Source organism: Macaca mulatta, chromosome 9 (genome assembly GCF_049350105.2).
Source record: "Macaca mulatta isolate MMU2019108-1 chromosome 9, T2T-MMU8v2.0, whole genome shotgun sequence".
Taxonomy (NCBI): domain Eukaryota; kingdom Metazoa; phylum Chordata; class Mammalia; order Primates; family Cercopithecidae; genus Macaca; species Macaca mulatta.
The window spans coordinates 106,418,091-106,430,580 of NC_133414.1; the positions used below are offsets into that span (position 1 = coordinate 106,418,091).

The following is a 12,490-nucleotide window of genomic DNA, read 5'->3' on the forward strand; positions in this document are numbered from 1 at the left end:
TAATTTCCTTGAAATTATATTGCTGGTCTGCTGACAACATATTCTCTTAGCTATTGCTTGTCTGAAAATATTTTTATTTTGCTTTCACTTATGAAAGATATTTTCTCTGGTATAGAATTCTAAGTTGATAGATGTTCCCTCTCCATTTTTTTTTCTTTTAGCAATTTAAAGATTTTTCTATTGTCTTTTGACTGGAATACTTTTCAGGAAAAAGTCTTATAATCCTTTTCACATTCAGTCTTTTCAACATAAGTGCTTTTTTTCTGGCTGCTTTTAAAATATTCTTCTTAACATATTTTAGTAAATAATTATTATGTCTTTTGGTGTGGTTTTATCTGTATTCCGCTTAGAATTTATTGAACTTCTTGGGTCTGTGGGTGTAGTTTGACAACATTTCAGCTATTATTTTCTTAAATATTGTTCTCCTTTGTACCTAGACTCCAATTACACATAATTTAGGCTGCTTGATATTGTTCCCTAAAGCTCTGCTTATATTTCTTCAATTTTTTTCCCTTTCTTTGCTTACTTTTGGGTAGTTTCTCTTGCTCTGTTCTCAAGTTCATTGATAACAGTGCTACAGTTTTTAATATGCAAGATCTGAAGTGAACATTTTACTGGGTGACATTGATCACAGATTAAACATTGCAGAAGAAAGTACATTCATTGATAATTTCTTAGTTATGGAATAAATTAGCTCAAAGGAAAAATTACGTTAGACATGAACTAAAAAATGTTTGTAAATAAGCCTTAAAATATTCAGACTGATGCACAAGAAGCTTGACTTCTGGACAGAACAAAATCAAACATCATTCAGCCCTCAGCAATCTAAAATTCACAGTGTCTTACATCCAACAAAGACGACACCTTCTGGGTTTCTCCTGAATGTTTTGTGTATTCCCAGCGATGACTTTTTATTCTGGTGGGTGATAATGTGAATAATTCTCACCCCTGGGTAAGCTCTGGAAAGTGTTTTGCTTATAGCTCCTCAGGTTGTTGTTCTTTCCCCAAAAGTTCTCCTTTGCTTTGTAGGGTTTTATCATACACATGTGTAGATCAATATTCAACTAAAGAGTCAAGAATACTGCTATGTTGGTTTCTGGAGTTTTTCCTTTTTTTTTTGTTTTGTTTTTGAGATGGAGTCTCATTCTGTCACTCAGACTGGAGGGCAGTGGGGCGATCTTGGCTCACTGCAACCCTCCGCCTCCTGGGTTCAAGTGATTCTCCTGCCTCAACCTCCCAAGTACCTGCAACTACAAGCACATGCCACCACGCCCAGCTAATTTTTGTATTTTTAGTAGAGACAGAGTTTCAGCAAGTTGGCCAGGCTGGTCTCGAACTCCTGACCTTAAGTAATCTACCCGCCTCCCTTCCCAAATTGCCGGGATTACAGGTGTAAGCCACTGTGCAGGACCTGGAGTTCTTTCTTGATGGGGCACTTTCTTTTCTACTACTGTGTCCCCAAAATTCTAGCCCTTTGGCCTTTCCAAACTAAAAGTCAAACTTCCTTTGGGGTCCCCCTTCCTGCCCTGATGTTCATTCAGTATTGCCTCCAGACACAACAGTTGAGTGAACCTCAGGCTCATCTTGTTTGTTCCCCCTTTGTCAGGGACTGCAGAGATTGCAGCAAGAAAGTTGGTGTGAATTACTCAGTTCACCAAGCAGGAGTCTACCCTATGTCTCTGAAGAATTTTTTTTTTTTTTTTTGGCCAATTTGTATATACATAACTTTTAGAAATGTAGATGAAAATCAGTACTTATTTAAATTTCTCATTACATCTTCAAATCACATGGAGGAGGGCAGAACTGAGAGAACAGTAGAGAAGTGGAGTTGCTGATTGATGTTTATGCTGTGAACCTCTTGGTCAAACGGAGTCCAAAGTTAACTGATTGTATGGAATATTCAGTTTTAAGAACTCATAAATTTGCCTAAACCTGTTTGAGTTGGGTTTTCTGTTACATATAATCAAAAACATCTTAATAAATAGCTTATAATCTTGTGATGAATTTTGAAAGTACTAGTGTTAATATTTGATAATTGTTATTAGTTTTGAGAGAAGGTCTTACTCTGTCACCCAAGCTGGAGTGCAGTGGAATGATTATGACCCACTGCAGCCTCCACAACCTGGCTCAAGTGATCTCCCACCTCAGCCTCCCAAGTAGCTGAGGACTAGAGGCGCATGCCACCACACTTGGCTAATTTTGTATTTTTTGTAGAGACAGGATTTCAGCATGTTGCCCAGGCTGGTCTTGAACTCCTAGGCTCAAGTGATCTGCCCGTCTCGGCCTCCCAAGGTGCTGGGATTATAGGCGTGAACCTCCATGCCCAGCTGTATTATTTCTAATACAATTTGTAATTTTTTTTTTTTTTTACTTTTTATTTTTTTATCCAGGAGTACTGCTATATAATTTGTAATTCTGATTGCATTAAGATGGCAGGTTTGGCCGGGTGCGGTGGCTCAAGCCTATAATCCCAGCACTTTGGGAGGCCGAGACGGGCGGATCACGAGGTCAGGAGATCGAGACCATCCTGGCTAACATGGTGAAACCCCTTCTCTACTAAAACATACAAAAAAGAAAAAAAAACTAGCCGGGCGAGGTGGCGGGCACCTGTAGTCCCAGCTACTCGGGAGGCTGAGGCAGGAGAATGGTGTGAACCCCAGGGGGTGGAGCTTGCAGTGAGCTGAGATCCGGCCACTGCACTCCAGCCTGGGCGACAGAGCGAGACTCCGTCTCAAAAAAAAAAGGTGGTATGTTTAATTTATTCAGCAAATATTTAAGTTATTTTGATATGGAAATCTGTGCTATTTTCTGATAAAGATGAGCTCATACAATGTTTTAAAGCTTATTATTATTACTCTCTAGAATTTTACAGCACTTTTATGACAAGGATCTATGTGGAAAGTGCTAGAATACAACTTCTTATGTGAATGATGTTTGAGTGATGATTCTGTACAAAACTCATTCCTAGGTCGGGCGTGGTGCTCACACCTGTAGTCCCAGCACTTTGGGAGGCCGAGGTGGGTGGATCATCTGAGGTTAGGAGTTTGAGGCCAGCCTGGCCAGCATGGTGAAACCCTGTCTCTGCAAAAAATACAAAAATTAGCCAGGCATGGTGGCACATGCCTGTAATCTCAGCTACTCGGGAGGCTGAGGCAGGAGAATGGCTTGAACCCTGGAGGTGGAGGTTGCAGAGAGCTGAGATTGTGCCATTGCACTCCAGCCTGGGCAATAGAGTGAGACTGTATATCTCCAAAAAAAAAAAAAAAAAAAAAAAGCTCATTCCTCTCTTACATACATAAGTTATATTCTAGCTGCTTCATTTTGAGTTGCTTTATATATTCAATGTATACTTAGTTAATGTTTTATAAAGGACAGCTTTCATCAAACTTGGCTTTATCCAAACTTTCAGTGGTTTTCCATTTTGTTCATGATTAAGTCCAAATATTTTAGCCAGTGAAAGGCCCTGTAATTTAACCCACCGCTTTCTAATCTTATTTCTCATCATTTTTCCTATTAAGTGAGATTAATGTGTTTCCCTGATCCATGCCTTTGCTTGCTCCCACTGACCTGTTCTTTTAATTCTTTCTGCCTATCAGTACCCATCATTTTTGCTCCAGTTCTGATCCCACCTCTTTAGTAAGATCATCTTTATCAGTCATCCACCATGGCCATGAGTGATCTCTCGTAAAATATACTTTATTTTTTGTTGTTTACAAAGCCAGTCAACACTGGTTTCATAAGGTAAACCAAAAGCCCTTCATTTCTAATCTCACTGTCCAGAGGAGAACCTCTTAATACTTCCTTAATAATTTTATGCATATTCAAATATGTATTAGCTTATTTGGTTATTACTAACTTTGGCCACCATATTGGAGAACACAGTTCTATTGGCTTAATTATATTGCACTTTGATTTTTCTTTTGGTAAGAGTATTTCAAGAATGGTAATATATACTTTATATTGTATCATACAAGAAATATACTGTCTAGGGATCTCCTTTTGTGATATTTAAGTGGATTGGGGATTCAGGCATTGTCAGTCTGATCTACCCCAATGAGCCTTTCACTGAATGATTTTATGAATCTCATTCTTTTAAATTTTCATCAGCCAGGCACAGTGGCCCATACCCGTAATCCTGACACTTTGGGAGACAGGGCGGGAGGATTGCTTGAGCCCAGGAGTTCAAGAACAGCCTTGGCAACCTAAGGAGATCCCATCTCTACAAAAAAAAAAAAAAATTTTAATGTCATACATAGCTACTTTACTGCCTGTTAATATAGCAAGATAATAGATTGTTAAAAGGCAGGCTCTGGAGCCAAACTGCCTGCTAGTAATGACCTTCAGCAAGTGAGTATACATCTTTGTGCCTCAGTTTTTCTTCACTGGGAGGGGACTGACAGTGCATGGTTACATAGTGTCAGTCAATGTTAGTTGTTATTAATATATTGGTTTAAAAGTTTGATTTTGCTGTCTATGTGCATAGCCTTTGTTTGCATGGAAAAATGTTTTATTGGATAATATTCATGGTATTCTGTTAGGTAGTGAAACCGGGTTACCTTGTAGGAAAATGAAACACCATTTAAATTATAACAAATTTATTATTTTTCTATAATTTTTAGTAAGAAAAACAGCAGAAAAGGAATTTATTACATTGGAGTTTGTAATGAAGAAAAGAAACATTGAGCATGATTAGATATATATTCTAGATATTAGGAAAGAAAATTGGAAAAGAGAAAAAGAAATGAGTGACATTATTGCTTTTGATTATGAATGGCTGTATAGTTCTTTGAGATGACAGTTAATAAACATAAGTGCACACAATCCTAAATAATTTGATGGAGGAGAAGTTTCTAAAAACCCATTGTGGTGATGCAGGGGAACTCTCAGATAAGCAGAGCATAGATATAGTAGATGGAAGGGAAGATGCAGAACTAAAGATGAATATGAAACTTTATAACAGTGGCTGAAACCACAAGGTAAGCTGAAGTTTGTAAGACAACGTAAGTTGTTTTTTGAAAGTAATATCTCAATTAAGGTTAAGCTTCAAAAAGATCATCAAGGCCGGGCGTGGTGGCTTATGCCTGTAATCCTAGCACTTTGGGAGGCTGAGGTGGGTGGATCACAAGGTCAGGAGTTCGAAACCAACATGGAGAAACCCTGTCTCTACTAAAAATACAAAAAAAAAAAAAAATTAGCCAGGCTTGGTGGCACATGCCTGTAATCCCAGCTACTCGGGAGGCTGAGGTGTGAGAGTCACTTGAACCCGGGGGGTGGAGGTTGCAGTGAGCCGAGATCATGCCACTGCACTCCAGCCTGGGCAACAAGAGTGAAACTCCATCTCAAAAAAAAAAAAAAAAGAAAAAACAAGATTATCAAATTTTTAAGAGGTATGGAACTATCAGGTCTCATTTTACAATTGCCTGATTGAGTAAGGAGAAATAGGTTTTGAGTTGGAAAGGATGTAACAATAGTATTAAAAGAATTATAGGAAATTGTAGTTAAGCAACTAAGAAGTGAAATATCTGACCACTTTAAGTGCATTTTATTTTCTTCATATAAATCAGGGTCTTATCTTGCCACCAGTGGACTTGCATAGTTCATGAAATCATTCAGTAATATTTGAGAATGTAATGAAAAATATAACTAGTGCCTGGAGATGATCAGATGCTAGCTTGATTTTTTAGAAAGGAAAAAATGTGGGTACTGAAACTTGCAAGCTGGTAAATTTGGTATTGATCTTTGGCAAATTTCTATAAATAAATTTCAGAAGTTTGGGAACATTTGTGGAAGAATACTTGAATGGAGACATTTAAATGTGTTTACCATATATTATATTAAATTAATTTAGGATTATCAGGTTGGATGAATTAGAAGAATACTATAGAAAGTTTCTTTAGTGAAATATTTGACAGTCTGTGGCTATATTTTTGAATAAGATGTGTTAGCAAAGTGTTGTTTAAATTTAGAGTAAGTAGATCTATTTGTGGGCCAGGCGTGGTGGCTCAAGCCTGTAATCCCAGCACTTTGGGAGGCCGAGACGGGCAGATCACAAGGTCAGGAGATCAAGACCGTCCTGGCTAACATAGTGAAACCCCATCTCTACTAAAAAATACAAAAAAAAAAAAAACTAGCCGGGCGAGGTGGCGGGTGCCTGTAGTCCCAGCTACTCGGAAGGCTGAGGCAGGAGAATGGCGTAAACCCGGGAGGCGGAGCTTGTGGTGAGCTGAGATCCAGCCACTGCACTCCAGCCTGGGCGACAGAGCAAGACTTCATCTCAAAAAAAAAAAAAATAAATAAAAATAAATAAATAAATAAATTTAGAGTAAGTAGATCTATTTGTAATAGTAGATTGAAATCCAAAACTATCATTTCATTAGAGGTTGAATGTCACCCTTGAGAGGGATCTTCAGAACAATACAGTGGCATTGTCTATATCTTGTCTCATTTTAATCACTTGTCTCGTTTTAATCACTGATCTAATTGAAGGTTTAATAAGTAGGCTTATCTACTTATAGATTATTCAAAGATGGTCTTGGATAGCTGATATCATAGAAGGCAATCAAGAATGTCTCCCTAAAACTTTACCTAATTAATCTAGTGTATTTCTGTCTTTCCTTCTCTTACATTTTGATACTTTGTATGTAATATATATTTATAGTTTAGGTTGCTTCAGGAAAAAAAAACAAAACTTTTTTTATGTTTTATTTTTAGTAGAGGTGAAGTGTTGTCCCTTGCCCAGGCTGGTCTTGAACTCGTGAGCTCAAGTAATCCTGCCACCTTGGCCTCCCAAGTGTTGGAATTACAGGCATGAGCCACTCTCCCAACTCCCCTCCACCTCCCAAAAAATTTATTTTTTGTCTGTTTGATATTTTTACCAAATTATTTTTTGAATTGTATGTATCTCTCATTATAGCATAATACTCTTAATGATACAGATTTAATAATACAAACTATGTTGGAGCAGTTTCTGCATAAGGTATGTTTTAATTTACTCTAGGAATATGAAGCACGAACGGGGAGGACTTGTAAACCACCACCTCAGTCTTCAAGACGCAAGAATTTTGAATTTGAGCCACTTTCTACCACTGCCCTGATTCTTGAGGATCGCCCATCGTAAGTATTTTAGTGATAATCAGTAAAATTGTTTATATTTTAAAGTTAAATTTAATTTTGTTCACTATTTTAAAAGATAGCAAGAAAGATGCTGAGATAGATACACAAAGGATTTAATTTTTACAAAATTTAATCCCTGTTGTCTATCCTAAAACTATGTGGGGAGAATATATTTTTCTTGGATTTTCTGTTTGTTTAGAGACAGGGTCTTGCTATGTTGTCCATGCTGTTCTCAAACTCAAGTGATCCTCCTGCCTGAGTCTCCCCTTCCAGCATTATAGGCACGCACTGCTGGCCTTAATAGAGAGTATATTGTTGTTGTCTAAGACTTAACGCATATTTTCTAGAGGTCTCTGTGAGTTAGTATATGAAACATAATGTCTGTTTCTATTTCAATTCTCTGCTCCTCCATTTTAACATGATAGGGCAATTATTTTTCCTTTCTTGACATTTAATATGTATTTAAGATGTGCTTGTCTTTGCCTTTTGTACTATGTAACTACTTAGGTAAGCAAAAGTTTTATTAAGGAAGTAAGCATATACTCCAAGAGAGGAGTGGGCTGACCCAGCTGGGAGCCTACTATTATTATTAAGAATACATTTATTGGGCCGGGTGTGGTGGCTCATGCCTGTAATCCCAGCACTCTGGGAGGCCGAGGTGGGTGGATCACAAGGTCAGGAGTTCGAGATCAGCCTGACCAGCCTTGTGAAACCCCGTCTCTACTAAAAATACAAAAAAGTAGCCAGGCATGGTGGCGCACGCCTGTGGTCCCAGCTGCTCGGGAGGCTGAGGCAGGATAATTGCCTGAACCCAGCAGGCAGATGTTTCAGTGAGCCGAGATCGTGCCACTGCGCTCTGGCCTGGACGACAGAGTGAGACTCCATCTCAAAAACAAAACAAAACAAAGAATACATTCCTTATTTATTTATTTATGTTTGTTTTATTTTATTTATTTTTAATTTTTTATTTTTGAGACAGAGTTTTGCTCAGTCACCCAGGCTGGAGTGCAATGGTACGATCTCAGCTCGCTGCAACTTCCGCCTCCTGGGTTCAAACCATTCCCTTGGCACAGCCTCCTGAGTAGCTAGAATTACAAGCTGGCACCAACATGCCTGGCTAATTTTTTCTTTTTGTATTTTTAGTAGAGACAGGGTTTCGCCATGTTGGCCAGGCTGGTCTTGAATTCTTGACCTCAAGTGATCCACCCACCTCAGCCTCTCAAAGTGCTGGGATTACAGGCATTAGCCACCATGCCTAGCCTAAGAATACATTCTTAATGCTCAGCAAAACATCTTAAATTGTTCTTTTCCCATATCTGCCCTTCTCTGTATTTTCTACAGTGCTGCTGTACATCAGAATATTGTCTGATTTATTATTAAACAAAACACATCCTAAAGCAAGACCACTTGGTTCTTAGCTCTTTTTCTCCTCCTTGGGTTTTCTGGATCTATTCTTTTTCTTTTACTAGAATTCTCTCTCTGTCCCTCTCTTTCTTTTTAATTTAATTTAATTTAATTTGTAGAGGCGGAGTCTTGCTCTGACATCGAGGCTGGAGTGCAGTGGCACAATCATAGCTTACTGTAGCCTCAAACTCCTGGCCTCAGACAATCCTGCCACTTCAGCCTCCCTAGTAGCTAGGACTACGTGAGCACACCACCACACCTGGCTAAAGAATTCTCTCTCTCTCTCTCTCTCTCTTTTTTTTTAAATGTAAAAGTTCCTAGCCTTTCTTGCCATTTTCCTGATCTGGACCTTTTTCTACCCATTATCCTGATGAACATAATAAAAGAGTCTGGAGCCAAATAGAAGAGTATAGAATATTTTTTGGACTTTGCAAGAGAAAGCCGGACCTGTTAAGTATATTATTGTTTTATTCTGGTTACATTCCCTCATACTAAAGAATTGTGATCCCAATACTCCTCTTTTAGGATTTGATGAATATGTTTATATTCGTCTTTTCATTGCTTAAAAAAAGCATTTTAGAAACTTAGAGAACATGTGAAATTTTATTTCAGACTTGCTGCCAGGGATTAAAATGAACCAGGCCAATTCAAAGATTCCTTTCTTGGTGGAGACATTTATAGGAAAACAAGAATGGTTAGATAAACAAGAGAAAAGAATAACTTGTTAAAGATCTTTAGACTTTGCAACTGTCAGATAAGTACGTAGATAAGTTCCCAGAAGAGTTTGCTTAAGCTTGTTAAAATTTATCCAAAATGGATTATGCTTTTTACCAGGTATGTTAATTTCTTCCCAGAAAGCATTTATGAAAGTATCTCTTGGCCGGGTGCGGTGGTTCACGCTTGTAATCCCAGCACTTTGGGAGGCCGAGGCAGGCAGATCAGGAGGCTGGGAGATCGAGACCATCCTGGCTAACATGGTGAAACCCTGTCTCTACTAAAAATACAAAAAATTAGCTGGGCATGGTGGCGGGCGCCTGTAGTCCCAGCTACTCGGGAGGCTAAGGCAGGAGAATGGCGTGAACCTGGGAGGTGGAGCTTGCAGTGAGCCAAGATAGTGCCACTACACTCTAGCCTGGGCAACAAAGCAAGACTCTGTCTAAAAAAAAAAAGAAAATATCACTCAAAAAGTTCTGTTCTAGACAGTGTTGGGGACAAATCTTTCTTTACACCATACTCTATTTTATATCATATCTGTCTCTTTAGGTTCTGCCTCCATGCCTTTGCTCATGTTATTCCCCTGTCTTGGAAGGCTTTTGTCTTATTTCTACTTCTTACTTACTCAGTCCTTAAGGATTAGGCTTTATCTTTTCTATCAAGTCTTTGGTGATTTCTTCAGCCTTCCGTTGTATCTACTTCTCTTGTACCTTTCTTGTAACACACAAAGAGTTCCTTGAAATAATGTTCAATGAAATTGGCTTGAAATAATATGGTAGACATAATAACATTATGAAAAGAACTGAGTGTACAAAAAGATATAAACAGCTGAAAAGTACTTTTATTTTCACTCAAACTATCTGTAGTTATATTATTATAATAAATGTTATAGCTTTTATTCTGTTTCTGTGTGTTTGCTCATCTGTAATATAGAGACTGAATTTGGTCTCTAGTGTTCCACTCAACACTGAGATGCTGTGGTTAACTAAGAATTTTGTTCACCTTTTTAAATTTGAAGGGGCATTTTTGGTGTGGGGAAGTTATTTATATGACTTATGTAACTAAAACAAACCAACAAAGTGTTTTCATGGTGTTGGAGTGTGAGGGTGTGTAATCACTTACTTATTCTTCTACTTCAACCAATTGAAAAATAGATAATGGAGAACAGAAGAGAACGAAACCTTCAATTTTATTGAGTATAAAACCAGATGAGGGGAAGAAAACTGTACATGGGAATACCTAGGTACAACCTGAGTACTAAAGATAAAGAACTTTGTACTTTATCTTCCTCATAATACTCTTCTAGCAGACTTGGGCCAGCTAACATCTGTCTAGTTATAGCCCAAGAAGCTAGAACAGAGATCTGAGTAATCTTAGATTTCTTCTGTTTATGGATGCAGGCAGGTTCAAGAGGCCTGTTCTGCTTTTGTGTCTTATCTACTGGTAATGCCACTACTTCAACAAAGAGGTGACATCTGGAAGAAGATAGAAATTATTCTACAGCAGGGCTCCCCAAACCCTAGGCCAAAGACTGATTCTGGTTAGGAACTGGGCTGCACAGCAGGAGGTGAGCAGTGAGTGAGTGAGTGAATGAGTGAGTGAGTGAGTGAGCAAGCAAGCGAAGCTTCATCAGTATTTACAGCTGCTCCCCATTACTTGTGTTACTGCTTGAGCTCCATCTCCTGTCAGGTCAGCGGCAGCCTTAGATTCTCATAGGAGCATGAACCCTATTGTGAACTGTGTGTGAGAGAGATCTAGGTTGTGTGGTCCTTATGAAAATCTAATGCCTGATGATCTGTCACCTTTTCCCATCACCCCCAGATGGGACTGTCTAGTTGCAGGAAAAGAAGCTCAGGGCTCCCACTGATTCTACATTATGATGAGTTGTATAATTATTACATATTGCAATGTAATAATAATAGAAATAAAGTGCACAATAAATGTAATGCACCTGAATCATCCTAAAATCATCCTCCCATCTCAGCCCATGGGAAAATTGTCTTCCATGAAACTGGTCTCTGGTACTATAAAGGTTGGGGACCAGGGGTCTAGACCATCTGCAAATTTCACCTTATTAAATAGATGACTAGATCTCCTAAACTGTGCCCAGCAAATCGTTTGCCATGACTTGTAGAAAAGAAACAACAGAGGAGCTAGGCGTGGTGGCTCCCATCCATAATCCCAGCACTTTGGGAGGCCGAAGCAGGAGGATCACTTGAGGCCAGGAATTCAAGACCAGCCTATGCAAAATAGTGATACTCTGTCTCTACCAAAAATAAGCCAGGGTGTGGTCATACATACCTGTAGTCCTAGCCTACTTGGGAGGATTTCCTGAGCCCAGGAGTTTGAGGTTACAGTGAGCTGTGATTGCGCCACTGTGCTCCAGCCTGGGTGACAGAGTGAGACCCTGTCTCAAAAAAAATGAAATGACAGAGATTGCAGTTGCAAAAGGGATTAAGCTTCACACCAGGAGCATTTCATCTTATGCGAAGAGAAGGATCAGGCCTATTTGGTGGAAGCTAGCAGGTGGTTAGAAATCTTAAAGGCGGGATTTGTAGTTAAACTGGAAATGTAGGCTGGATGTGGTGGCTCACGCCTGTAATCCCAGCACTTTGGGAGGCCGAGGCAGGGGCAGATCATGAGTTCAAAAGATCGAGACTATCCTGGCCAACGTGGTGAAACCCCATCTCTACTAAAATACAAAAATTAGCTGGGCATGGTGGCGTGCACCTGTAGTCCCAGCTATTCAGGAGGCAGAGGTAGGAGAATCGCTTGAACCCGAGAGGTGGATGTTGCAGTGAGCAGAGATTGTGCCACTGCACTCCAGCCTGGTGACAGAGCGAGACTCTGTCTCAAAAAAAAAAAAAAACAAAACTGGAAATGTGATTTAAATTAAGCTGTTTCTTGAATGGTAAAATGAAAGTTTCTAAAGGTAAATGAGGTACAGCTATCAATTAAACAAGTTTCTGTATCTTAAGGGCTCTGAGTCCAGTCAGAAAAACAAATCAATGTAGTAATTTCAAATAGAGGAACTTTAATAGAGGAATTCATTGCAAGGTTGTTAAAAGGACTATAAAAGCAAAAGAAGGGAATATAGGTTCAAAAGATTAATAATTCCAGAAAGGTATATACTGCTCTGGGATGTAGAAGCAAAAGAAAAAAAGTAATATTACCCAGAGTCCAGTATCACTGTTTACCTGAAAACTAGATTTATATTTAGCTACTATTTTTTCATGTGGTCTTATTTTCTTTACAGTAA

General features: G+C 38.9%; 1 protein-coding gene across 2 annotated transcripts in view; it reads left to right on the top strand.

Moving 5' to 3' along the window:
- TBC1D12 (TBC1 domain family member 12) overlaps nucleotides 1–12,490 on the top strand; it is a 145,423-nt gene that overhangs the window by 70,741 nt on the left and 62,192 nt on the right. For both annotated transcript variants that reach the window (XM_015147720.3, XM_028826670.2), the window contains exon 3: nucleotides 6,998–7,113. In XM_015147720.3, the coding sequence (XP_015003206.3) occupies nucleotides 6,998–7,113 (116 nt within the window). The remainder of the gene's footprint in view (nucleotides 1–6,997; nucleotides 7,114–12,490) is intronic.